A 27,137-nucleotide genomic window follows, 5' to 3' on the forward strand; every position below is an offset into this window, starting at 1 on the left:
TTTTCCTTTTCAAGGCTGAATAATATTCCACCATCTATACATACCACACTGCATGCATTCATTAGCTTTTGGACATTTGGATTGTTTCTACCTTTTGGCTATTGTGAATAATGCTGCTATGAACATTGGTGTACAAATGACAGTTTGAATCTCTGCTTTCTATTCTTGTGTGTATATGTAAGATTACAGTTTAATATTTAAGTTAGCAACCTTTATTACAAAGGGAAACTTAAAACTTACAATGTGGAAAGTTGAGGTCAGAGAAATTTAGTTACTTGTTAGACTCATTGACCTATAATACATACACCTTATTAGAAAATGAATTTTAGTGTCTGTGAAAATGGAATTCATGAATTTTACTAAATATGAAATCTACAGAAAATGCCAGTATCAGTTTTTGCCTATGGGTTAATTACATGGATATTTCCTTATTTTTAGGGTCTTAAAATATTCTGAGCAAAATGGACACACTGAATTTTATACTCAGTTGACCTCTTATTTATAAAATGAAGACCCCCTTTGGCTGAATTTAGATTTAATGATTCAGTGAAAAGAAGGGAATGAGATGTGGAGAAAGAGGACATTTGCACACAGTGATGTGAATTGTGAAGAAAGAACATCTTCTGTAATTGTATATGATAATGACCCAGTCAATCCATTCATCCCTCAGGGAGTGCTCCTTTGTGTTATGAAATAAGATAGTGGACTTTGGGGAAACTCTTGTAATGTGGCACTAAAATTACATGGGGAAACAAAAAAGGGTCAATAATATCTTGAATGTATTTAGTGACTATTACCTGTCAGGTAGTTTCTGGAGAGCTTTATTTGCATTATTTAAAAAATTTTTTTAAAGATTTGATTTATTTATTTGACAGACAGATCACAAGTAGGCAGAGAGGCAGACAGAGAAAGGAAGCAAAGCAGGCTCCTGGCTGAGCAGAGAGCCGGATGTGGGGCTCAATCCCAGGACCCTGGGATCATGACCTGAGCTGAAGGCAGAGGCTTTAACCCACTGAGTCACCCAGGCGCCCCTTTTATTTGCATTATTATATTTAATCTTTAAAGCCGTCCTATGTGTTAGATGCCATTATGTTTCATTATGCAGATGATGTGAGTAATTTACCCAAGGTCACACTGCGGCTTAGATTCCAGGACAGAATATAGAACCTGAGTTCTCATAAAGTACACTATTGGCATCCAGAGCCACTCCTGCAAAATTATAAAACAAAACAAAACAAAACTCACAAAGACTATGTTTGGGCTAGGCAATCTGCACTCTCTGATTGTTGTTATCTGTGCTTGTCCCCAGAATCTGTTCAACCCCATTCAGGTTTTAGAGGTAGCATTTTTCCTTCACTAGAAAGTAACTCATTTGGAAAATGTGATAGCTTTTTAAGATGTATCTTTTTAAAATTTAAAGAATTTTTAAAAGATTTTATTTGTTTATTTGAGAGAGAGTACAGAAGCCCACAAGCACCCATGGATGAACAAAAGAGGGCAAGCAGGAGGGTAGGGTAGGAGGGGTGAGGGACTTGGGGGAAGGGTTGAGGGAGAGGAAGTAGGTTACCCACTGAGCAGGGAGGCCCTCCTGGGATGGTCACCTGAGCTGAAGGCAGATGCTTAACTGATCCATCCAAGCACCCCATACAATATATCTTCATTTTTTAATCTGATGATCTGATTAGGTGTTTATTAGGACCTCAAAATTTTTGGTGCTTCATTTTTATGGTCACTGCTCAATCATTAAAAAAAAGCACTTGTTTATGTGGGGAACGGATTTTACTCTACAGACTATTAAATAGAAACATTCAGATAAGTATTGTGATCATCGTTTCAAAAAGTTCTGGACTGAAATTTACAATTTCAGAGGCCACAGTTTCTATTATCCTGCTGATCTGAAAGTCTTTCCCTGTGTTTTACACCTTGCATACACACACCTGGGTTGTTTTTCTGTCTCATGTTGTTGAATTTGGTATAGTATAGCTCTTAATTTATCTTATTTTAATTCTCTGTTATAGATTAAAGTTTTTGGAGCATTCCTTAAGTGATTTATTTGTTCTCATTTATTTAGTGATTTATTTGTTCTCATTGAGTGGGTTAAGAAATTTGAAGTATCTCACGGATGTTGGAAGCAGATAAATTTATTTTTAATAAAATACTATAATGGTTAAATATAGAATTTTGTATCATTCTGAAGCAAATCACTAGTTTTCAATAGTCTAGAGTAATCATTAGGTTCATAAGCACATTTTTAATAGTCAACTTTTTATTGACTAAAATGCATTTTATATTATATCATATTATATGGCACACATATAGATTCTGGTGATACCATTGTTAAAAAGATGTGTTTACTCTGCTGGCAGATCTAACAGATGACTGGGGAAAACACAGCTATAAACAAATGACTGCTACAGGGCAAGGTGTTAGACCCTCATACTGGAAGTTATCTCTTGAATGCTCAGATGACCCCTATGCATTGTGAGTATTTGCCATTATAAATGCAGACATAGCTTCATAACTGTGAGTGGAGATATTTAATTATGTATGTATGTGAATAACCTGCTGTAAGTCCCAAAGATGGAAGTCCTTTAAGCAGCTGGTCTCTTCTGATATATCTTAAGGTTCAGAATTTGGTTTTCTGGAAATGTAAAAAGTCTGAGCAGTGAGTCCTGGTACTGATGCTAGGTTACCCTCTGGTCCAACTCTGGATTGAAAGTTCTGGAAATCTGAAATTCTTCTACTTCCATTCAGTTTTCCCAAACCAAACTCAATCAATTCAAAGCCTATTTCATTCAGTTTATGGTCTTTGCTAGTTCTTATCTGCCTTTTCTGTTTTCTTTTATTATCTCTTTGCTACATTTTTATTCTCACTCTGGATTGTCTAGAAGCAGAAAGAATAGAATAAGCTTTCCTTCACAAATGATGGTTTACAAATGTAGATATTATAATGGGGCACATCTAAAATAATTCTGCCAAAACAAAGTTGCACATATTGCATGTACAATTGGTCCTGGGTTGTATCTGGTTGGCCTTATGGATAATTTATTTTTCTCAAGTGAGAAGGAATGTCTTGTATTCCACACAGACTCGGAAAATCAAGAGCTAACAATATGAATGAAATATCTGGTGTAATCTATTCATCACTTTAATAATCAAGTAACCTTTAACACATGCCAATTCACCCTGGTTAGTATAAAGATGGTCCAGCAGTAAGTGCTAGCATGTCATTTAAGATAAGGTTTTCCATGACTAGAGTTCAGAAACTCATATCTCTGGGAAGGCTATAACCTTTCCAATAAGAACATGAGTTGGGACATGTTTTTCCCAGAATGACTGAACAAAATTAACTTTTTGAGATTTTTAGTGTGGGATTCTTGCTACTATACCATGATTCTGCCTAAAATCTTTATGTTGGCATTCTGAATTGAATTACAATTAGCAATAACCAATTCTAAACCATTTTGGAAAGTAGGGAAAATGTCTAGGTAGTACCCATTTACTTAAATTTGTACTATCCATTTTTCTCCTCTATAACCTCTGTTGTAATAAATGCCTATTCCATGTGTGTGTGTATGTGTGTGTGTCTGTATTTTCAAACAAAGTATACTTTCATGAGTGGGAAGAATTTCTTTTTCTTTTTCTTTTTTTAAGATTCTATTTATTTTTTAGAAAGAGAGAGAGAGAGAGAGAAAAGAAGGGGGAGAGCACAAGCAGGAGGAGTGAGAGAGGGAGAAGCAGTTTCCCTGCTAAGCTAGGAGCTGGCTGTGGGGCTCAATCCTAGGACTCAGGGATCATGACCTGGGCTGAAGGCAGATCCTTAACCAGCTGAACCACCCAGGCATCCCAGGGAAGAATTTAATGTACTGGTCTCTTCTTAGATGGTTTATTACATGTTCAAAATTCAGCTGGATTAAATAAAGTTTAATAAATATTTAAGGGGCACTCTTAGTATGTCTGGGTCTCTCACTGCAGCAGGTGACATATTTTTTGATATTTGGAGCTCATAGTGAAGTCACTCAGAAAGCAGTTATCTAAATGTCAGGTAATCACTTTATGCTCCATGGACTAGATATTATTATGTAAACAAGGTTATTAAAGATGAGCATGTTTTCACAGTCAATGTCAGAAACCCAGAAAGCATTCAACAAAAAAAGAAATTACATACAAAATAAAAAATGAAGTATTCGTAGGCAGGATTCTGGAGAAAGCCGCTTCCTTGTTTTTCGGTAGGTCATGTCACAGATAAGCCCACTGCCATGTACCTCCCAGGTAGAGAACTGGTCTCCTTGTAGTTGATGCAAGAAATTTGTGGAAATGAAAACAGAAACTGTGGGTGGTGATTCTAAACTTTCATTCTCTAGAAAGTCACCCTGTGTGAGGCCCTGTGGGGCAAACGTGGTTGAGTGTGGCAACGGTTTTTGACACAAAGCATGCGATCCTCTCAAATTCATTATGGTCGTTTCATTTCCAGCCTCTGATGCCTGAGTTCAATGCCTTCCAAAGAATATATGGGAAATAGAAACAATGTGACAGAGTTTGTCCTTCTAGGGCTCACACAGGATCCTGAGGGGCAGAAAGTGCTCTTTGTCCCATTCTTACTCATCTACGTTGTGACAATAGTGGGCAACCTGCTTATCATAGTAACCATTATGGCCAGCCGGTCACTGCATTCTCCCATGTACTTTTTTCTTGCTTATTTATCATTTATGGATGCCATCTATTCTACTGTCATTGCTCCCAAGATGATTGTAGATTTGCTCTATGAGAAGAAAACTATTTCCTTCCAGGCTTGTATGACTCAAGTCTTTCTAGATCACTTATTGGCTGGTGCTGAAGTCATTCTTCTGGTGGGGATGGCCTATGACCGATATGTAGCCATCTGTAAACCACTTCATTATCTAATTATCATGAATCAGAGGACATGTGTTCTTATGCTGCTGGTGGCCTGGACTGGAGGCTTTCTGCACTCTATGGTTCAGTTTCTCTTTATTTATCAGCTCCCTTTCTGTGGCCCCAATGTCATTGACAACTTCGTATGTGATATGTATCCCTTACTGAAACTTGCTTGTACCAATACGTACCTCATTGGAGTTTCTATGATAGCTAATGGAGGAGCCATTTGCACTGGCATCTTCTTCATTCTCCTAGTTTCCTATGGGGTCATATTACACTCCCTTAAGACTCATGGTTTGGATGGGAAACACAAAGCCTTCCACACCTGTGCATCCCATATAACTGTGGTCATTTTATTCTTTGTTCCCTGTATCTTCCTGTATGCAAGGCCTAATTCTACCTTTCCCATTGACAAATTCATGACTGTAGTTTTGACCTTCATAACGCCCATGCTAAACCCCATAATCTACACCCTGAGAAATGCAGAAATAAAAAATGCCATGCGGAAACTTTGGAGTAAAAATGTGACCTCAGTTGACAGAGGGCTGTACTGCTCATGCAGAACAGGATATTCATTCTTTCACAGAATCGAGGACTGCTTCCATTATCAGTGATTACATCTTAAAAATGATCTCCTTTGGGTTAGTTAGCCTCTTTATTCTGAAATAGCTATATAAATTAATCTTTATCTAAATGGAGTATGTTACAACCCTTAGAGAGCAAGAGAATTGTGTAGGTTTAATCTCTGATCTATATAATCATACTGTGCTAAGGTTCTTCAGTGAGCAACAAATTTTGGTTTTACTTCAAGTTTTTGTTGGTGGAGTATGGTACCTCCACGGTACATAAAAATATGACCTAATAGAAATTATTCTCCTTAGTCCAAGAGAGTGAGATTTTAAAATTAAAAATTCACATTGTTTAAAAAAAACCTAATCTAACAGTAGAAATAAATTCCCTGTCAAATTAAATAATTAGAAATTTCACAGCACATGTTCATAGCTGAGGATAGATCTATGAGAAGTGAACTTTATTAGCTTTATACTGTGATGATAGCATATGGCTGATTTTCTATATCCTAATGAAGTTTTGGGCAGAAAACTTAAATTGTTCAATGCTTGTGTGCATCTAGATCAAATGACTCTTCTGGTAGTTGAAATACACATTTAGTCTTTCATATCACATTAGACTGTCAGAGTCTACCTACATTTAATTAAATTCTCTGGGTATACATTTTTAAAATTGTAATAAATGTTAAAAATTTTGTGAATATGTTTTGTTTTACATATGAATGCCTTTCTCCTCTGTAAACTTTATGATCTGGACTTAAGTAATAAGTCAAAAGTGACTTCTCTCTTTATAGTTTCTCTATAGAAATTTTGGAGGTTGATTACTGTATTACAAAAGTCATTTTTGAAGGCCCTGACATTACACATTACCTTGCTGAGAGGTCAACTCACAACACAGATTGGATATGAAATTGGTATTTTTTGCCCTCATCTTTCTTTCAATTTGTAATTGGATCCAGTGAGTGTATTTAGCAATATTAATGCTTCCATTTATTTAAAATGTATTGAATAAATGCCAGCCATGAAGTTTTATTTATTCTTCAATGAAGGAAATAACAACTAACCTAGGTATTTTAATCAGAAAGAAATCCAGTACAGTGGATTAAATACTTCAAAATGATCAGAATTGGTGGACCTACTACCTGGATACTGGTGTGCACGCAGTTGGGATCAAGGATTTACCACCAAAGTTATTATGCAGAAATGAGAAAGCTGAACTCAGAATGAAAAATGTGTGCATATACTTCTCAAAGTCCTTCCCTGTCCTAATTTTAAAAATAATATTAAAAAAATTTTTCAAGTTTTGCTTCTTACATTTACATCTTTAACCCATATAGAACATAAATGTTCAGGTATGGCGTGAGGTAGAAATATACATTCCTTTTAATCATAAGAATAAATTTCCCAGCACACTTACTGAAAACTACTGAATTTCCCACTACCCTGAAACACCTCTACTTTTATATATAAAATATCTGTATATCTATTCTTCTGTTTCTATGTAGTTCAATTAGTTGATCCATGAATAATAATATGGTATCTAAAGTGCTGCAATGTTTCAGATACCATTGTGATATTAAAAAAAAAAAAATCCCCCCAATGTTTAGTAGCTGAAAATACCAGCAATCACTTCATCATTTCAGTTGGTTTCAGTGGGTCAGGAATTTGGGAGCATTTCTGAGGGGGTAATTCTTGTTCAGGGTCTCTTGTGAGGTTACAGACAGAAACTGGGTGAGCCTGAGGTCATCTGAAAAGTTTAGTTACTCATGTAACTTGTACCTAGACTTTCAAGTCTTGAACAGTGGGAAATAGAACAAGTGGTACTCCTTGAGATCATAAGGGTGGGGTCCTATAGAACTGGTGTCCTTGTAGGGAGAGGAAGGGCAAGAGAGTTCTCTTTCTGAAATGTGTGCACAGAGGAGAGGCCATGTGAGGACAGTGTGAGAAGATGGATAGTCTACAAGCTGGGAAAAGAGGCCTCATCAGAAACTAGCCCTGTTGCTACCTTGATCCTGGACTTCCAGCCTCCAAGACTGTGGGAAAAATCAATGTCTGTTTAATCCTCCCTCTCTGTAGTATTTTGTTATGACAGCCTAAGCAGACTTTGATGATGATGATAAATAATTTAGATTTGGTGAATAAAGGCCTGACTTGAATCACCACAATTCAGTTATAAAGGTCATGGCTCCTCATCAAATCACCATATGTGAATAATACCTAAAGCTTGAATTTTTTGAATGAAGGAATCAATAGGTATCCTCGAATAGTCTGTGATAGCACCACAAAGAGGGATGTATATCTTCCTCTTTACCTTTTTCTACAGCATCTGAGATCATTTTGCCAGGGTAACTGTGCTCTGGAAAGAGAAATAATCAAACATTTCTGGAGATGACTGGAAATATGTTGCAAACTAGTGCTCATTCCTGTGGTCCAGTAGTCTGAAAGCAGACCAAAGGTGAAAGAAGGAGCAAAAGCTATCATAATGGGGCAGTTCCACATACACTGTTAGACTTCCATGTGTTCTACAGGAATACATTTCTGTTTTGGGTCCCTGGTCACTGGAGTATAGTTTCATGGAATGAAGGAAGGACTCAATAGAAGTATTTAAAACTAATCTTTCATTCCAAAATATTAAGCAAAAAGTAGTACCATATTTTTGGCTGCTAAAGAGATTTGATAGATGCAGAGAGTGAGTCTTACCACTTTCCCACTTAATTTACTTGCTTGGTTTGGGAACAAAATGGAGAGACAGGCTCAATCTGCATGGAAAATGGAAGCTTAAAACAAAATCTGGTATCATTAATATTTACTTTTTGTGATTTGCCTTTGTATGAGAAAATCCTGTAGAGTCAAAAAAATGTATTTGGTTATGATCTCTCAACATCGTCATTTCCTTAGACACCTGTCTAAGGTGTCTCCTCCCTTGGAAAACAAGGAGGCTCACTGAAGTAATTATATAGACCAATTAGGCAAGCAAAACAATGTCTTTTGTTTGGATTACTCTGCACAAAATGAGAATATCAGCTATTCCATGCAAGAAAAATAAGTTAGGATTTAAGAAACCTAAATTTGTATCCTTAATTTGTCTCAGATTCTTCATATGAAAAATTTTTTAAAAAGTGAATTAGGTACTCTTCAATAACTCATTCAATTTCCATTATCTAAGATTATTGATTGATTCATCAAGTTCTGGCTTCCATGTACTTGAATTTTCAGAAAACTCTCATAATATTATATGAAATCCAAGATTAGTATTCTTCTTCTTCTTCTTCTTCTTTTTTAAAAAGATTTTATTTATTCATTTGACAGACAGAGATCATAAGTAGGCAGAGGGCAGGTAGAGAGAGGAAGGGAAGCAGGTTCCCCGCTGAGCAGAGAGCCTGATTTGGGGCTCGATTCCAGGACCCTGGGACCGTGATCTGAGCCGAAGGCAGAGGTTTTAAACCCACTGAGCCATCCAGGCGCCCCTATTATTCTTTTTATAGTCAAATATGGTACAACACTTTTCAGATATTTTTTATTTTGGAGATTTCTTAAATTAGGTAGATAACATTGTGGAACTGAAACAATAGAAATTGGCTTTTGGTTCTACTGCTTACTAGTTACACTATCCCGGAAAAGTGAAATAAATCATTCTAAGCCTCAGTTTTTCTATCTATGAGTTGGAAATAATGTATTCATCTTCTAGGGTTATACTGAATTAACTATGAAAGGGCTGTAAATAGTAACTGCTTGGTATATGATACTACCTCTTGCTGGTGAATTTAGGGCAAATTAGAAGTGGACAGGGACAGTAATATGTTATTAACTGACTTGACAAAGTAAATAATTAATAGTAATTCTAAATTCTCCAGAGGGAAAAAAGTAAATTCTCCAGAGAGAAAATACGGGAAGTTCTGAGAGGAAGAAGTTGATGCATTTCAAATTCCCAAGTGTTTCTTGAGTTTAGTGGTTAATATCTCCACAACTTAGAATGAGAATCAGTCTTCTTAAAGCCTTTGTTGAAAGATGGATGTTAACTAAGGATCCTGCTATGTGCCTTGGTGAGTGTTCGTATAGGAAGTAATGTGGGGCCAAGGTCAAGATCAGGACTTGAGGCCAGACAGACTTGAATTATATCTTTAGGTCTGTTTCTCACTAACTATATGTCCTGGGATACAAGGCTCTCCTTCTTCATGTTTTAGTTTTCCTATTTGTATAATAGAAGAAGAAACTTTTCAACCACATATAACTCTCTCTAAACAATATTAAAGGAGATAATTTACATTTTGCATGATGTCTAGCATATATAAACAGTCAGTACTAATTTTTGATTATTACTTATAATAAAATGGCTAACCTTCACACAGCACTTTATAATTACCAAATAATTCCCATCTCTTAAGAGAAGAGTAAACTTACTTTCCTTAGTCCTTAATCATCTCAGAACTTTAATATTTCTGACACCAAAAGAAATAAGAAGAGAGATGAGAAAGAGCTATTGGGACATTTGAAATGGTAATAAAATTTCTTTAAAAGGTATATTCTCTAAAATTAGAATAACATGTAGTCATGATAGAAAAATATAAATTAAAGATAGGTTAAAAAAGTAAAAATGTTATAGTTTCAGCATTACAATAAACCTATAAAAAGAATACTGGTTTGCTCTATTTACTTTCTGCATTTTTTCACACATAATTTTAAATACTTGTACCTATACTTTCCCAAGAAATTCTAACATTTAACAATAAGGTAACAGCATATTTCTTTGAGTTGAAAGATTTGGAGATGTATTTCTTCCATTCCTGAAGGCAAAAAGGAGTGCTTTATTTAGATGCACTGAAATGATTTTTAGCTTTTATTCCTTGATGGTGTAGTACACCTTTCCTTCCTTGACTCCTATGCCCTTTGATTCTTAATGAGGGAGAGAACTGCTGGGAGAGGTACTCTTGGTTGTTCCATATGTGTTACTCTATGAGAGAGGCTGGTGAAAACATCATGGCTATTGGTTGAAGATGTGGCTTCTGATAATTGAAAGCAATCGAACGAAGCAAAGGATTTCTTTCTCTCCAAGAGTTAAGATGCTCCTCTTTGATAAAATATAGGAAATGACCGGAACCATTGTTTTCAAATTTTTAATCTTTTTACACAACAAATAGTACTCCCTTGCTTCCTGAAGTGATAAGACACTGAAGCAGTTCTTTCAAGATTAGGGGTTTCGAATTCTATTTCCTACTTTAGGCATTCACTTAATCTTCAGTACAAAATGTTGAAATGTCTAACTCGGTGTTCTAGTCTCAAAGACATGATCCATGCTTCATCTTCCATTCATTCACATTTGGTATTTGGCCTCTGCATATTTTGAAGTGCATGCCTCTGACACACTTAACATTTTCTCTCTTTTTCATTAGAATGTTGGTTGTACCTCTGGTAGAGGAGGAGCTTTTTCAAATCAGGCTCCTGTCTTTGCATTTCCCCCTGGAGACTGCCTTCCTGCCACTTACACATATTGAAGGTGTAATAAATGGTTACTGAATTAACATGTGAATCAGTGAAACTCTGGGCACTAGGCAATGAATCAAAGGATGAATGAATGAGTAATGGGTTTTGAGAAATAAAGGAATGATTTTCATAAATGCAACAAGTGGATTTTATCTTGTGACATTACCACAGCTATATCTTATTTGATAGCTTCTCTATTAATTCGCCATAATGTTTAGATTTTATAATTGCGGGGGTAAGCCAGAGACCCAAACAACCATGTTTGCAAGAGATAAAGCATTGGGTTTTTTAAGGACTGGATTCTCTCTGGCTTACACAGATTTACACAGAAAAAAAAAAAAAAAATCCTTCTTTAACTTATCTCATCTATAGTGATAATACCTGTTAATAGATCTTCATTTTTCACCCTGGAGGCTAAAAAAGGGGGCTGGTTAGAGTCTCCCAGAATAGCCTTCCTAGCTTCCACATTATCACCTGCAGTGTTGATAGACACAGATTACTTGTCTTCCCATTCCCCAGTCTTCTTGGTAGCTATTCTTCTACTAGATTACTCTCACTAGTCCTTTTTCAGAAGGGACTGAAGCAGTACTCTCTTGGACTCTAAGGGGGATAATATCATTTATTAACTGAATATTCATCATTATAGGTTAAAAGATGACTCTAGGGAAACAAAATCTGGAGACATGAAAACAGCATGGAGAGGAGTGAACAAGCAGGGATCATTTTTGTGGGGGAGGGAGGGTGCTGAGCAAAAAAAGGAAAAAATGACTTTGAAGGGGAGAGTATCAGAGAATGACAACACTTGCAGGAAATTTATTTCTTTTTGTTAGAATATTATATTTGGCACTCATTTTCAAACTGTAATCTTGTAATAAAAACTGTCTTTGTCTATTTAATGCCAAGACTAACTAATAAATCTAATGTGTATGGAGTCAGTGTGTCTATGTGTAAAGTCGTTTACAAGCAGCCACTTTGGTAAAGAAGAGGAGAAGATTCATGCTACATAGTTAAGAACCATGAAGATAAATGATAGATACATATTCTCATTTTTTTAAGCAATTCACTGCACAGTGAATTTCATAGAAAGAATACTATATAATAGTCATGGTCAAATGTCAACCTTTGTACCTACTTTGTGCAATTACAGAACTAGTCACCCTTCTGTTCTGACAGATAACCTTTGAGCCAAGCATCTTCATTTTACAGTAAATAGTGAAGAGTTCCAGAGGTTAAATGTATTTTATAGAATTATCTTTGCTGTTTATTCCAGTGTAAGGCCAGGGTCACAACCTACTGAATTACACTGAACAGCTTCCTTTCCTTTTGTAAGTCTTCATTATTTCATCTTTTACATAAGGATGATAGCAGGGTCTGACTTCAGTGTTGATGTAAAGAGTAAATGTGTCTGGCACTTGTAAACACTCAAGCAAATGTTGGCTGTGTTAGTGGTCACATCTAGACATGAAATGGTCTCCGTACATGACAACACTGTCTTTAGGTGATGTTGTCCAAAAAACTTTAGAGTAATTTTTACTCTTTTCTCTCTTTATGTCTCTGTCAAGTCTCTCAGCAAATTCTACTGTATCTACCTTCATAATACATCCACCTCTACTCCTACCATCACAGTCCAAACCACCATCACTTTTTGGCTAGATGGTTGCAATAACTTCCTAACTAGTCTGCTTCTACTCTTGCTCCTTAATGAACCATTCTCTAGACAAAAGCCAGAATAATCCTCTGCACGATCTGTCATCAACCACTCTTTATTCATCCCACTCCTGTTAAGCTAGCCTCCTTTGATCAGTGGTACCAACCATGCTCCCTCCTCAGGGACTTTTCATTTGCTGGTTTCTCGATCTGGAAGCTTCTATGCTCAGATACCTTTGTCCTTCCACAGCCATTCAAGTTTGGCTTATGCCATCCCTTCTCAAAGAAGCCCTCTCTGATTAGCTTACAGAAAATAATCCTACTCAGGGATCATGTGTCATTTACCCTGCTTTATATTTCTCCTAGCAGGTATTGTATTTTTGACATAATATATAATTCCTTTTCTATTTGCTATTTTCTGTCTCTACGTACTAGAATATAAGCTTCAGGAAAGTAGAGACATTATCTGCTTTTTTCCCTAGAGTGTTAGGCATATAGTAGACCTTGAGTATTTTGAGGTGAACTTATAAGCAATTGACTAAATAAACCATAAAATTAAATTGCATTATATAATCTTCCCCTTCATCACACACACACACACACACACACACACACACACACACATACACGTACACACACACACACCAGGGCCAGATTCATAGGATTTTTTTCAGCAGGTTCCTTTCAATATGGTTGCTACGGATGCTCATATTAGCTAAGTTTGGCTGGGACTGGAATTGGGAAGCTAACAAAAAAAAATTTCAATAACATATTTTGTTTCTATTTTACTTCAAAGGGAGTTTTAAAGAAGATTTTTACAAATTGATTAAGCAGAAACAAATCTCCAACAGAATAAAACAGAAAAACCCATGGTGAAGAACACAGAGGACAAGAATATCTGGATCTCTAGAAGTCTTTTAGTTTATCTCTCCTAAATATAGTGGTTGCTCTTCTCTTATCCAAAGGCAAGATAATTTTTAAAAACGTGAAACCATGACTCTCAAAGAAATATAAAATGAACACATAACAAAGGTTTTATTTAGTTCATTCATTAATGAGGAAACTGGTATGATTATACTCAGCCTAAAGGAAATTCCAAAATAGCACCCTTACATTATTCAGTCAGGGATGTGTAATTAATTTACAAATAAATGCAAAACTGGCTTGATCTGTAATGACCAGCGAAATCAATCAATGTTCCACCCAGTAGCCTTTGCATTTCTATGGACCAGAGTTGTTAGCGTTATTATCAGTTTTATAAATTTAAGGAGTTGTTAAATAGCTCGAGATACCAAAATGCAAAAATCTGATAGACTCATATAATCCCAAAGAGAGTGTCATAGATAACACGTAGACTTCAACTGAAGATGTCCAGTAATCTTTAGGTTACATTTCTTTCTTACACAATATTTTTTTCTGACAAAAGTTAACCTTAGTTTCTGTACATCAAAAGAAGTACAGATGTTTTATAAATAAATTTATATAAAAGGAAAACTCTTTCTTTCTTTACAAAGGAAACAACACAAATTTTCTGCATCCATTGGCACCCTGAAAAAGCATACTTAAAATGAGAGATTTAGAAGAGCTTAATTATGTTTACTTACCAGGGTGTAGGTGGGACTATGGGAAACCAGCAAGGGATGATAAAGCCATTATCAAAGTTAGACCTGAGAGAGCAAGGGGAGAGAGTGATTACAGGAAACCAGAAGTTCCATTCCAAGTGTTCTGTCTCATTTATCACTCACTGGTTGACAGTAAGTGATAAAGGAGGGAACCAGGACAGTAAATACCCCGAAATCCTTTTCTTCCCACCTGCCTTACATTCAGCTGGTACCACCTGTTGGTAAGAAGTAAGAGAAATCTGGTAAAAGGGGACCAGGGAAAGCAGCCGCCCAGGGTGTATACATTGAGAACAGATCTGAAGGGGTAGAAAGAATACATCTAGTACCTGTTCCAACTGTGTATTCCACTTTTTTTCCCATGTAAGAAAGTAAACACTTTGATTTGGGGAGTTAGGAGGAAAAAAGAAAACACAGGAAAAATAAGTAAGGAGTCTTCCAACTGACTTATTTATATAACACTTGTTGAATACCACTATGGGTCAGACACTGACTGAAGCAAGTGCTGGGGATAAAGAGGTGAACAAGACAGGTACAGATCTACTCTGCCACTTACTTGAAGGGTTTTTAAATGAGAAAAAAAAAAAAAGGTGAATCGCACTTAACCTGTATATTAAATCAACAATTGTACAAATAGTTTTTTAAAAAATATTTAATGAACAGTTCTTAACATTTCTTATTAGCTGAGAAACAATCAGGTCAATTATATGGTGAGTTAGTTCCCTGTATCTGGATGTCCTCTAGCATATCCTCAGTGATGGTTCATCAGGTGATGAACCTTGTAAGAAGCTGAGTTAGTTCAAAAATTCACTCTTTTTATAAAATAGAAAAAGGATGTTTCTTTTCTTGGTACACCATGAAAAAATACCTTATACTACTAAAATGTTTTGGTCTTGTCTAAAAATCCAAAATATGGAGTTCTCATCATTTGAATTTGGAGATCTTATCTTTGCAGGTTAATTCTGCACTCCAGAATCTATCATCAGGATTGAAATGAAAGAAGACAGGATGAATGTGACCGAATTCATTCTAATGGGACTTACCCAGGATCGTCCAATGCAGAGAATTCTATTTCTGGTGTTACTTATCACCTACACTGTCACTGTAACAGGCAACCTACTCATTGTGGTTACTATCATTGGCAGCCAGGCTTTGGACTTCCCAATGTATTTCTTCCTGGCCTTCTTGTCTTTGATAGATGCATGCTATTCCTCTGCCATCATCCCTAAAATGCTAGCCGATCTGCTCTTTGATTCAAAATCTGTTTCCTTCAGTGGCTGCATGACACAGCTCTTTATAGAACATTTCTTAGGAACTTCAGAGATTGTCCTCCTTGTGGTCATGGCATATGACCGCTATGTGGCCATCTGTAGACCTCTGCACTATGTGTCTGCCATGAACCACCACACATGCTGCCTCCTCGTAGGTCTGTGTTGGGCAGTAGGTTTTCTCCACTCCATCGAACAGATTCTGGTTACTTTCTGGCTCCCATTCTGTGGTCCCAATATCATGGATCACTTCATGTGTGACATTTTCCCCCTGATACAACTTGCCTGCACTGACACTTTCCTTGTTGGTCTCTTGGTGGCTGTCAATGGTGGGGTAATCTCTGTGATCACCTTTGTGATGTTACTGGTATCCTATGTGGTCATCCTGTGCTCCTTGAAGACTTACAGCTCTGCAGGGGAGGAAAAAGGCCCTCTCCACCTGTGGCTCCCACATCACAGTAGTTATCCTGTTCTTCGTGCCCTGTATTTTTATGTATCTGCGGCCAGTAGCTACTTTTCCCATGGATAAAGCCATAGCTGTATTCTATACTCTTGTTACTCCCATGTTAAACCCTGTCATCTACACAGTCAGGAATACAGAGGTAAAAAATGCCATTAGAATGTTATTAAACAAGAATGCAATTACAGATGATAAGTGACCCAATACAAATATTTTATTTCTATCATGATCTTTACATTTTTTATAGTACTTTAAAGCACTTTCCATACCTCCCATGTGAGACAACTCCTCTGCAAGGTAGGTATTATTATGATTATTGCTGTTTTACAGATGAAGGAAAAGGAAATTCAAAAACATTGAATAAGTAGCCCAATGTCAGAGCTAGCGTGTGGATCTGCTTTTTTCTAAATCCAAATCTGATGATCTTTCAACCATTTCAAAGACTATTAGGGAGAAGACAAGCAGTAATTCATCAGAACCGTTCTTGTTTTGTAACAAACTTAAAACATGCCTTTCTAGCTACAGAGTTGTATAATGGCTTGTGTATATAAGCAGTTGGTACTCAGAAAGCTGTTCTGCCTACTGGCATATGGGACAGTGTGGAGTATAATTTAGAAAGAGGATACTTGCCAAGACACGTTTGGCCCACAGTTGATATACCTAATGTTTAAAGTTATTTTGGGGTTTCTTGTTCTGTTGAGTAAAAGTTGTCAGGAATTATAAAAATTAATGGTATTTAAAATGACGTGAAAATGTTTAAGCGTTTTCACATGGTCACCCCTTATAAAATTGAATTTCTATTGTTTTTACTTTACAGAAAAAAGTGGAAAATCAGAAGGTCTAAATAAGTAGATTCTAGAACATATCAGTCAGCCTTGAGCCCAAATATTCTTACTCCCCATCCTGTGATCTTTTCATTATATAGGGGGCTTGGACCAGTATTAGATTATGATTTGTACTATAAAAATAATTTTTATTATATGCTATAGGTTATGACACTTTATCAGAGAAATAATTATTAGTAAAATCAAATGCAAGTGTTTCTCAAAACATACAATAGAATATATTTTAGAAACTTTTACTACTAAAAAGCTGGCTTTACTTTTAGTTCCTTGAGACTGGAATCGTCTCTGGAAACTGCTTTAGGAGGTCATTTATAAGGGATATGAAAAAAAAAAAAGAATCATTACACTTGAAGGAAAAAACTATTTTTTAGCAAAACAACTTATATGACTTTGTTGGCTCTTTTTAAAAATAAAGTCTGTTAAAAAAAAAGTCTGTACCTAAATTCAAATGTATATGCATGTCATAAATGTGCTAATAGCTTCTTCTTTTCTTAAAGAAGATTTTATTTATTTATTTTAGAACTGAGATAGAAAGTGTGAGCAGGGGGAGGGGCAGAGGCAGAAAGAGAATCTCAAGGACACTCCACACAAAGCATGGAGCCCAATGCTGGACTCAGTCTAATGATGCTAAGATCATGACCTGAGCACAAATCAAGAGTTGGAACTTCAAAAAACTGAGCCACCCTGGTGCCCCAGTAATTTTTTCATTTGACAGAAAGTTCCAGGCTCCTATCTCACATGGATACCACATGTTTTATTAAGAACATCAGTTGATTGCATGATGTGAAAATATTTAACAAGCATATTATGGTTAAGAAAATGTAGAGCAAAAACCTTATCTTCAGGATGAGGAGACATGATCTTATTTCTCACTATGCCATCATCCCTTTCCGTGACACAAAACAGCTCTCTCTATTTCTACCAGTAGTTTACTTAGGTAATTCAGAAGCTATTTCCAAGTTCTGTGATTCTGCTTATGCCAATATTTTTATTATTATAAATACTGTTAATTTGCTTCTACTTCAGTTAGAAGAAGTAAAATTGGAAAGGTTAGGAGAACACATCTCATCTCATGTAATTTTTCCATTACTCATAAACAACTTAGATGTCCTTCTGGGCTGAAAGGGTCTGTGAATTGGTCTAAGACAGTATGAGTCCTGCTCTTTGAGAACATGTCCTTCTCCCTACTGAAATGTATAAAGCTGCCCACAAAAAGAACACTTTGGCAGGTATCTGATTTTTATGAAACTAGTCCCCGAACCCATCAAACATCACATCATACCTCATCTAGTTTCTGACCAGCTATGATGTGATCTATATTTAATTTCTTTTTCATTCTGGTTTACCCTTCTAGGTTGAAGCTCTGTGATGCTATTTCTCAAGGGTTACCAACCAGTCTGTCTTTGGATTTATATTCTGGAAATAGACTTTCTTGGGATAGCTCCAATAACTTATCTTTTGAATAATTATCTTCATGGCTAAGTCTCAGTGATTTAGATCTACCTTCATTTTATGCTACTTTCATCCTTGAGGGGGGTAGACTAGACAGATGTAGAGGTTCTAATGCAATTAACGACCACTGTAGCTAAGTTGAGGCTGGATGACCACTTAATGGACAATATGAATGGATTGCAATCTTTCCTGATGTTGAGTATGATGTCTGCTTAAATACATGCTAATTCTCTGATCTGGCTCTGGCTTTCATTCAAGAGCTGAAAGACAAGTTCAAGACATTTTCACAGATGATACTTCAGTAAAATGTGTATTCCGTACAGCTTTTAAGTTTCCATCCTCATTCAAGCTTTCCTTGGCGTCTGCCATCACAAATATTATCATAGCATTGTAATACTCAAGTGTCTAATGAACCTGGGTTTAGTTGGTCTCAGTTATTGTAAACTGTTCTCCTCATGACATGTGTTGCTCACAGTGACCACCTTCTCTAGAGCCAATCCAGATTTATGTACAATTTCTTTTTCTTTTAATAAAGGAAACATATTTGAACAAGGGTGAATGTGGTTCTATATAGGAATATTTCTGAATTGAATTGAATTAAATTTGTTTAAAAATCATTCTAAAAATTAATATTTATTTCTCTTAGTATATAATTGTATTATAAATCACAGTTGATGACAGTATAAACGTGAAATGACACTTTAGTTGTAAAACAATAATTTAGGAATTAGGATCCTGAGCGAAGATTGAGAGGCCCGGCTTTTTCTTTTGCCTTGGTGAATAGCATTCTCAGTTCCTGTCTTATAATTCCTTGTTATGAACTGTGAATTCAGATGTATATTTCTCTTCCCTTTCATAGGTATATCAGAGATTAAGTTTAAGTGGCTGAAATAAATGCATTTTATCATCTGTGACTTGATTCATAGAATGGAATTATTTTCATTATTATGTTAATTTTAATTTCAGAATTGGCCCAAGTAACAACTGCTTTGAAGAAGTAAGTTTTAGCTGGTTTGAAGTGTCAGTATTATAATGGGTTTCATAAATATCACTTAATTTACATCTTTAAATAATATTTAAAAATTATTACCAGGAATGATAGATCAGTCAAAAAACACAAAATATTATAATTAAAATTTAAAAGGTAAGATTCTTATCCTCCTAAGTGTTTAATTTATACAATACCAAATATAAAGTCTCTTTATTAAACTCATCTTTATCAAGCATATAAATTCGTAAGTGGTTGAGTTTGTTTTTTGCTCTTGTTATGGAGTTTTGTTTTCATACAGACTAAAGAAAAAGAATTAAAAATTAAAGATGAATACTATAAAACTTCTCTCATGTTCAGTTAAGTTTCATGAAATAATTAGGTTGTTGGTAAGATCGAGTAGTAACGGTGACATATCCCTGAGGTCCAATTAGCCACAGCTAATAAACTTCGCAGAATGCACCCACAAACAGGGTATGTAGTCGTGCCTGTGAGGCTCAAGAGAAAAGTGCCATTTATAAATCAACAAAGACACTTACCGAGCTGGGTGAGTTGGTATTTTCAATCTTACAACCTAACTTATTTCTTGGTGAACTAACAGCTGCCAGGGATCCTGGCCATGAAGCTGTGCTAAACAAGTCTGTAGGTGAGATAATTTTTTCCCCAGAAATTTATATAATTATAGAATCTCAGGTTTAAATGCATCTAACATATCATATAATCACATCTCACATTCCATGGAACTGAGTGTTAAATCTCTTCAGGAGGTCAGGCATCACAATACAATAGAAACAACTACATCCCACCAATTTAGAAGTGAAAACATTTTTGGGGTCTTTTTTCTTACTAATATATACATTTTTATATATTTCAATTAATTAGATTCAGGTTATATTTTCAAATTTGTTCCAAACTTTCGCCCACCTATTTTTACACTTAATACTTTTCCTTAGGCATTGTACAATTTTTAAAAACATCTTTCTTATAAATGACACATTATTCAAAGAGGTGCACTATATTTTACTTATCTGCTTCTCTAATGTTGGACATCATATGCAGTTTCTAGTTTTCCACAGCACATAATAATTTTGTTGAACAGATTTCTACATAATGATTTTTCTCTTTTAAAAGTATTTTTCTTTGGGTTTCATTCCTACAAAGAATATGTTGAAGCCAAACAAAAGGACCATATAATTTCTATTTCTTCACAGCTATTTCTAAATCTCTCATTAACTGTATTTTTCTGAGTTTATGTCCACTATACTATTTTATGATCTGTTGAGGGAGTGCACCTCAGAATAAGGGAATGCAATGAAGCTTCTGCACTTGGTTTTCACACATGAGTAAAATTTTCATTTTGGATAATTAAAAAATAATCTTCTTTGTCCACTTATCTTTGCAAGGAAAGGAAATATTTTCTTTAAAAATACATTTCATTATATTTACACTTTCTCCTCTGTTTCCTTTGGGAACTATACATCTTCAAATTTCCTCATTGTATTAGTATTGCAATATCCTGCAACCAAGAATGATGGTTGATGGACGTTATGGGAGGATGGGAAAAGAAGCCATGAGAAGGCACATAGGAGATATGTAAAGGAGTGGAGGGATCTCATGAATGATAGCTCTGCTGCCGTTTGGTGATAACGTGTTGGGGAGGGATTACCAAAGGCATTTAAACTGGGGCACTTTTTATGACCTTCTCTGGACAAACATACATTTATATACATGGAAGTGCCAATAAATGTTTGTTGAATGAGTGAACATTTAATGGGCACTTACAGTAAATAGTAGATATTACATATTTGTGTGTGTGTTTGTATATATGTATGTATATAGATAGTATGTGATCTATCTTACCTAACAGAACATTTCTTTCTGTTCTCTGATTAAATTTCTATTTTCAAAACTTTTAAATAAGGGTTTCCTTTGCTTGATAGAGCATCATGTAATGAACACCCATCTAGGAGTTTTTATCCTGTTCTACTGAAGCTGCCCATTTACTGAATGTGGTTATGTTAAATTGTATGTGGAACAGCGTGTTGAAGAATAAAAAATATTAACTAACAAACACTGTAATAATCTTGAAAGTAAAATGACCCGGGAACATATTCTTTCCTAGAAGCAAGTTATATTTTCATACTCACTTCATAAATTTTGTCAGAAACTATTAAGCTAGAATACAACTTTATTCTTCAGAAGTCTATTTATGTGTCATAAAGTAAAGAGTAAAAACAGAGTGGGAGGACAAGAGAGCTTGGATATCTATGTTTATGGGATGGGGAAGTGAGTGCATTCTTACCCGTGGAGATACAGGAATGTGGTAATTCACCAAGCATTTATTTATTACCTAACAGGGACCAGACACTGTAGACATTGTGCCTGACACTGTGGTAGGCACAGTGAAGAAACACAGGAACACTATATATGTTATGGTAGTTCCAGGGAAAACATGTCACCAATGGCTTGTGCATCTTCCATTTTAAATCATCTGCTTATGATTGATACTTATGACCATGTCTTTCTTTCCACATGTGAGGGTTCGAATGTAAATTCCCTTGAAGAGGGAATAGCTCATACTTTACAAAATATATGTGAGAGTTAACAATTTGTAAGCTCACAGACACAGAGGATGGCTCAGAAGCATGGGACACTGACATGACTTAGCAAAGTCATGGAAAGTGGGAACCAGGAAAATCCCAATGTCATGTTTATAGCCCAGTGTTTTTTCAGTTAAATTTACTCATCCCAGGTTGTGCTATGGGTGTTTACAGGTCACAAGTATGAGGTATCTGAGGAGACGGAATGCATTGTAGAGAAAGTAAGAAAGAATTGAAACAAATGTTGATGCAAAGAGTGCCCAGAGCATGCTCTACAGTTAGTCACTCTTTTTGTACTATGAAATCTGACTACAATCCTTTCAGGGATAATAGGTGTCTCTCTTTATCCCTTTGTAGGGAATTCAGGCCCCAGGAAGGTGTTTCTTCCTGAATGGATCACCTCACACCTCCCAACAATGTGACTGGATTTATTCTCTTGGGACTCACGCAGAATCCACACTTGCAGAAAATACTCTTTGTGCTCTTTTTGTTCATTTTTCTATTTACTGTGCTGGCCAATCTGCTCATTGTTATTACCATCTCCCTCAGCCCCACACTTTCGGCTCCCATGTATTTCTTTCTTACATACTTGTCCTTTATAGATGCATCCTACACCTCTGTGACTACCCCCAAAATGATCATCGACCTGCTATACCAGAGGAGAACCATCTCCTTGGGCGGCTGCCTGACTCAGCTCTTCGTGGAACACTTTCTGGGAGGATCAGAGATCATCCTCCTCATTGTCATGGCCTATGATCGCTATGTAGCTATCTGCAAGCCCCTGCACTACACGACCATCATGCGACGGGGGCTCTGCCACCTCCTGGTGGGGGTGGCGTGGATAGGGGGGATCCTGCATGCCACTGTGCAGATCCTTTTCATGGTCAAATTGCCCTTCTGTGGTCCCAATGTGATTGACCACTTCATGTGTGATCTCTTCCCTCTGCTGAAACTTGCCTGCAGTGACACCTACATGCTGGGAATGGTGGTGGCAGCCAATAGTGGGGCCATGTGCTTGCTCATTTTTTCCATGCTACTCCTCTCCTACATAGTCATCCTGAGCTCCCTGAAATCCCATGGCTCCGAAGGTCGGCACAAAGCCCTCTCAACGTGTGGCTCCCACTTTACTGTAGTTGTGCTCTTTTTTGTGCCTTGCATATTCACCTACATGCGTCCTGTAGTCACCTACCCTGTGGACAAGTTGGTGACTGTGTTCTTTGCAATCCTCACTCCCATGTTGAATCCTATCATTTACACAGTGAGAAACACAGAAGTGAAAAATGCCATGAGGAGTCTGTTGAAGAGGAGGATAACTTAGTCTGTTCCTAATGCCAAGGAAGGGATGGTTTATTTAATAGGGAGGATTCTATCTGTTGTACAGTGTGAAAGAGAATGGAAGATTTTGCAGATCAATAGTGTAAAAAAAATTTCCCATATTCTAACACTGATGAAGCACTTAACAGTGGCTAGGCCTTTTGATAGGTGCTTTTGATAGCTTTTAATGTACTTTATCAAAGCCACAGTGTTCACAGATTCAAATAAAGAATAGAAAGAACAGCTATAAATCCCTAGTTTGTTTATTCTAGAATATTTTTTCTCTCCAAGGTCTTATGTTACTTTACTAAATTTTTCACATTTGTTACTTGACTGAAATTTTTTATTCCACGTGACTTCTTTTTTTCTTGACCTATGGTTAAGTCAACAAGAGAATAGAAATTCTTAAGTAGATATATTAGAGGGAGCAGTTGGGGAATAAAAGAATGACTCCTGATTTTTTTTTAGCCCGATGAATGTACCAAAGCGAAGAGGACACCAACGAAAGGAATAGACTAATTCACAACCTCTTTCTGTTTGTTTTGTTTTATTTTTTGGCACAAAAAATAAACTAGAAATCTTGAAATTATGCTCAATTTGGTCTTTTAATTTTTAAATGCTCTTATAAGTCACAGTTTTTATCGTTTTTGTTTTGTTTGTTTTTTTTACTATAAAGGAAACCTTTTCTTTTTCCTTACCAAGACTTGAACCATTTGAAGCAACAACAGTAAACATTGTTTTATTTAACCTCAACAAAAGGGCATATGGTTAAGTTTTAAAAGTTTTGCTCTGGAGGTTTGATACCTACATTTATATTACATGAACATGTTATTATTTGTCAGGCATATACACCTCAGGTGATTTATCCATGTGGAAAGCTGATAATTCCAATATTACTGTCCTCATTTTACAGAGAAACAAATAGGTAACAAGAGAGGCTTACTAATTCATTTGCCTCAGGTCAAACGTATATACGATTTACAGGTATAAAATTCAAGTCCAGCATTGGGGAGGGTATTTGCTTCAGTGAGTGCTATGAAGTGTGTAAACCTGGTGATTCACAGACCTGTACCCCTGGGGATAAAAATATATTATACGTTTATAAAAAATAAAAAATTAAAAAAAATAAATAAAATACCCTACTGGAAAAAAAAAAAAATCAAGTCCAGGTCTTCCAGATCTCAGTCTTACTTTCTTTCAAATAAAACACAGTTGCCTGGAATATTTACATATATATATGTATATACATATATATATATGTCTATATTATATATTTATGTCTATAGATAATTAAATCTTCTTCAGTCTTTTAATTTTTTAAGATTTTATTTATTTATTTGAGAGAGAGAGAGCATGAGAGGAGAGAAGGTCAGAGGGGGAAGCAGACTCCCTATGGAGCTGGGAGCCCGATTTGGTACTCGATCCCGGGACTCCAGGATCATGACCTGAGCTGAAGGCAATTGCTTAACCAGCTGAGCCACCCAGGTGCCCCTTCTTCTTCAGTCTTAATGATTCCCTCTGTTTTTTCAAAAATATGATGTCAAACTTGCTAAAACCTTGTCTCACATGTAGAGACATATTTAAGCAACAATGCTCCTCTCTGCACATGGGAAAGATCAGGTCATTCTCCATGACTACACAACACTTTATGAGACTCTGACTATAACACTCCAGCCCGTGTTACTTCTCACAAATACCCCTTTCTCAAACTCACTTGTCATCTGGAGCTATTTCTTAACTGACCATACAGTAATGCCAGAGCATGGTATACCTGTTCTTGGGGGTGACTCTGTGTCCTAGCTTATGCATGGCTATCTCAAATCCTAAGATAGAGAAACTTGTCGCACAATGTCCAGGCCTGGAAGATGATTTAACAACACTTAGTTTACCAAAGATGATCAAGTTGGCATGTGCTGGTGAGAATTAAACATTTCAACAGAATCCAGATGAAATAATGTGTGGTTTATTTTGACAGTTGGATAAGAGCTAAGGCTAAGCCAGGGATAAGGATAGGAAAAGTATTGAGTAAATATTATTTCTAGTTTAAGACCAAAGGGGGGATTTGAAGAGGGAAGCTAGGGCCAACAATTGTGCCTTAGGGGTAACTGATGTGAGAAGATGAAAAGGATAAAGATTATAAATTGTCAACAGCAAACTTGGAAGGCATAAGAAAAAGGAGAAATGTAAGGCAGTCTGATGTTCTCAGTAGATTGAGTCTTGATGATTTGTGAATAATTTTAAGAAATGTTAAGCTATTCGTTTGTAAAAGATCTCATCATCAAGGTACTCTCATGAAGGTTAAATGTCATCTGATTATTTCTCAGATTTAAAACAAAATGGAAGTATATTTACCCTGGGAAATTAATGAGATAAATAATATTTGGATCTGTTGTACAAAGATACTTTGCCTTATAAGGACTTTAATTTTTTTATTAAATTTTTTTAGAGAGAGAGAGAGAGTACACATGTGTGTGCATACATGATTTGGGGAAGGGGCAATGGACAGGGAGAGAATCTTAAGCAAGCTCCACAACAAGCATGGAATAGCTTATATGGGCTTCCAGGTCTGTGAAAATTTCAGGCATTAAGTGAAGGAATGGTCTAACCCTTATTGAAGGCTATGATGCATACATTTTGATAGGGTTTCATATGCTTTAAGTCTCTTAATGTAATAAGTTTTAATAGATAGATCTCTGTGCCTTTGATACAAAAAAATAAGAATGAATAAGGGTTAAGCCACAATAGCAAGTCTTTTAGACTCTGCCTTCTCTCCTCATCCCACTTCACAATACTCTTTGCTAGAATAATATAGAAACACCCAAACATAGAACTGTTCATTGGCTGCAATGTAAAGATTGTCCTTGAGGCATTCTGTCCTTATTTTGGGGTTCACTTTCTTCTGTTCAGCCCTCCCCTGAGCTCTGCTTCCCAGGCTGCTTGTACTTTCCTGATTCTTTTTGGGTCAGAGGAAAGCCACTTGATGATCTGATTTCTACCGATGTAATTCCCTTCATGGATGTCATGTAAAGTGGGATGTAATGGGCTCAGGAAATGCAATTCAAAAGGTCACATTTGAAAGATAGTGACGTATGGGTGAGAGATATTTGCAGGAAAAATAAACAACTCAATTGTTGAGGAGACTGACAGTCTGGGTATGAGGGTAGCACTATGAAGAGCTAACTGTCATTTCTATAGGGCTTTTTCTATTGCTAGTCCATAGTCTTAATATTTATTACTTGAAAATGGTGGCTCCAAGGTCAATTAAGTGTAGGAAATTCATATTTCATTCATTCAAATAATTCTGTTGCATGCCTGCAGTGTGCCAGAGAGCTTCTGGGGGCTTGGTATAAGGTGTTCAATAATACGAACAGAGGCTGTGTTTATATGGAACTTAAATTCCCATGAGGAACAGATGGTTAATAAGCAAGTTAGAGAGGAGAAGGGAGTTGGGGGAAATTGGAAGGGGAGGTGAACCATGAGAGACTATGGACTCTGAAAAGCAATCTGAGGGTTTTGAAGGGGCGGGGGGTGGGAGGTTGGGGTACCAGGTGGTGGGTATTATAGAGGGCGCGGATTGCATGGAGCACTGGGTGTGGTGCAAAAATAATGAATACTGTTATGCTGAAAATAAAAAATAAATTAAAAAAATAAGCAAGTTAACTCATGAGTGAAAAATGTAATTGTGTTAGTAGTAAGTATGATGAACAACATTTTATTCAGGGGGCGTTGCAGAAGAGAACGATTGGAAATGGATGTGTGTGGTTGTTTGAAGCCCAGCTAGAATTTTGCTTAAGCTCAAGTTTAATCACATTATTTCCCCCAACCCTTTTCTTCTTATAAATAGGTTATCTAACACACGAATTTGCAGTGGGCACTGGGAACCATGCTGTAAATGTTGCATATCAATATTTTTCACTATTGAAGGTGAAAAAAGAATAAAGTCTATAACCCCAAATATTTCTAAATGGAAAACATGTTATTTTGGAATACTAATTGTT

General features: G+C 36.2%; 2 protein-coding genes and 1 pseudogene across 2 annotated transcripts; all 3 read left to right on the forward strand.

The window, feature by feature from the left end:
* The first annotated feature begins 4,502 nt into the window (after positions 1–4,502).
* LOC116599873 (olfactory receptor 4A15-like) lies at positions 4,503–5,510 on the forward strand. Its single transcript, XM_032359825.1, has one exon. The coding sequence runs from the start codon at positions 4,512–4,514 to the stop codon at positions 5,508–5,510; it is 999 nt and encodes a 332-aa protein (XP_032215716.1). The 5' UTR covers positions 4,503–4,511.
* Positions 5,511–15,205: 9,695 nt separating this feature from the next.
* Positions 15,206–27,055, forward strand: LOC116599399 (annotated as a pseudogene).
* LOC116599394 (olfactory receptor 140-like) lies at positions 22,217–23,143 on the forward strand. Its single transcript, XM_032359209.1, has one exon. The coding sequence runs from the start codon at positions 22,217–22,219 to the stop codon at positions 23,141–23,143; it is 927 nt and encodes a 308-aa protein (XP_032215100.1).
* Positions 27,056–27,137: the final 82 nt, after the last annotated feature.

Source organism: Mustela erminea, chromosome 9 (assembly GCF_009829155.1).
Source record: "Mustela erminea isolate mMusErm1 chromosome 9, mMusErm1.Pri, whole genome shotgun sequence".
Classification (NCBI taxonomy): domain Eukaryota; kingdom Metazoa; phylum Chordata; class Mammalia; order Carnivora; family Mustelidae; genus Mustela; species Mustela erminea.

Bases quoted from the DNA above. Each gene is read 5' to 3' on its own strand.
- LOC116599873 (XM_032359825.1), top strand. From the start codon at position 4,512: ATGGGAAATAGAAACAATGTGACAGAGTTTGTCCTTCTAGGGCTCACA.
- LOC116599394 (XM_032359209.1), top strand. From the start codon at position 22,217: ATGGATCACCTCACACCTCCCAACAATGTGACTGGATTTATTCTCTTG.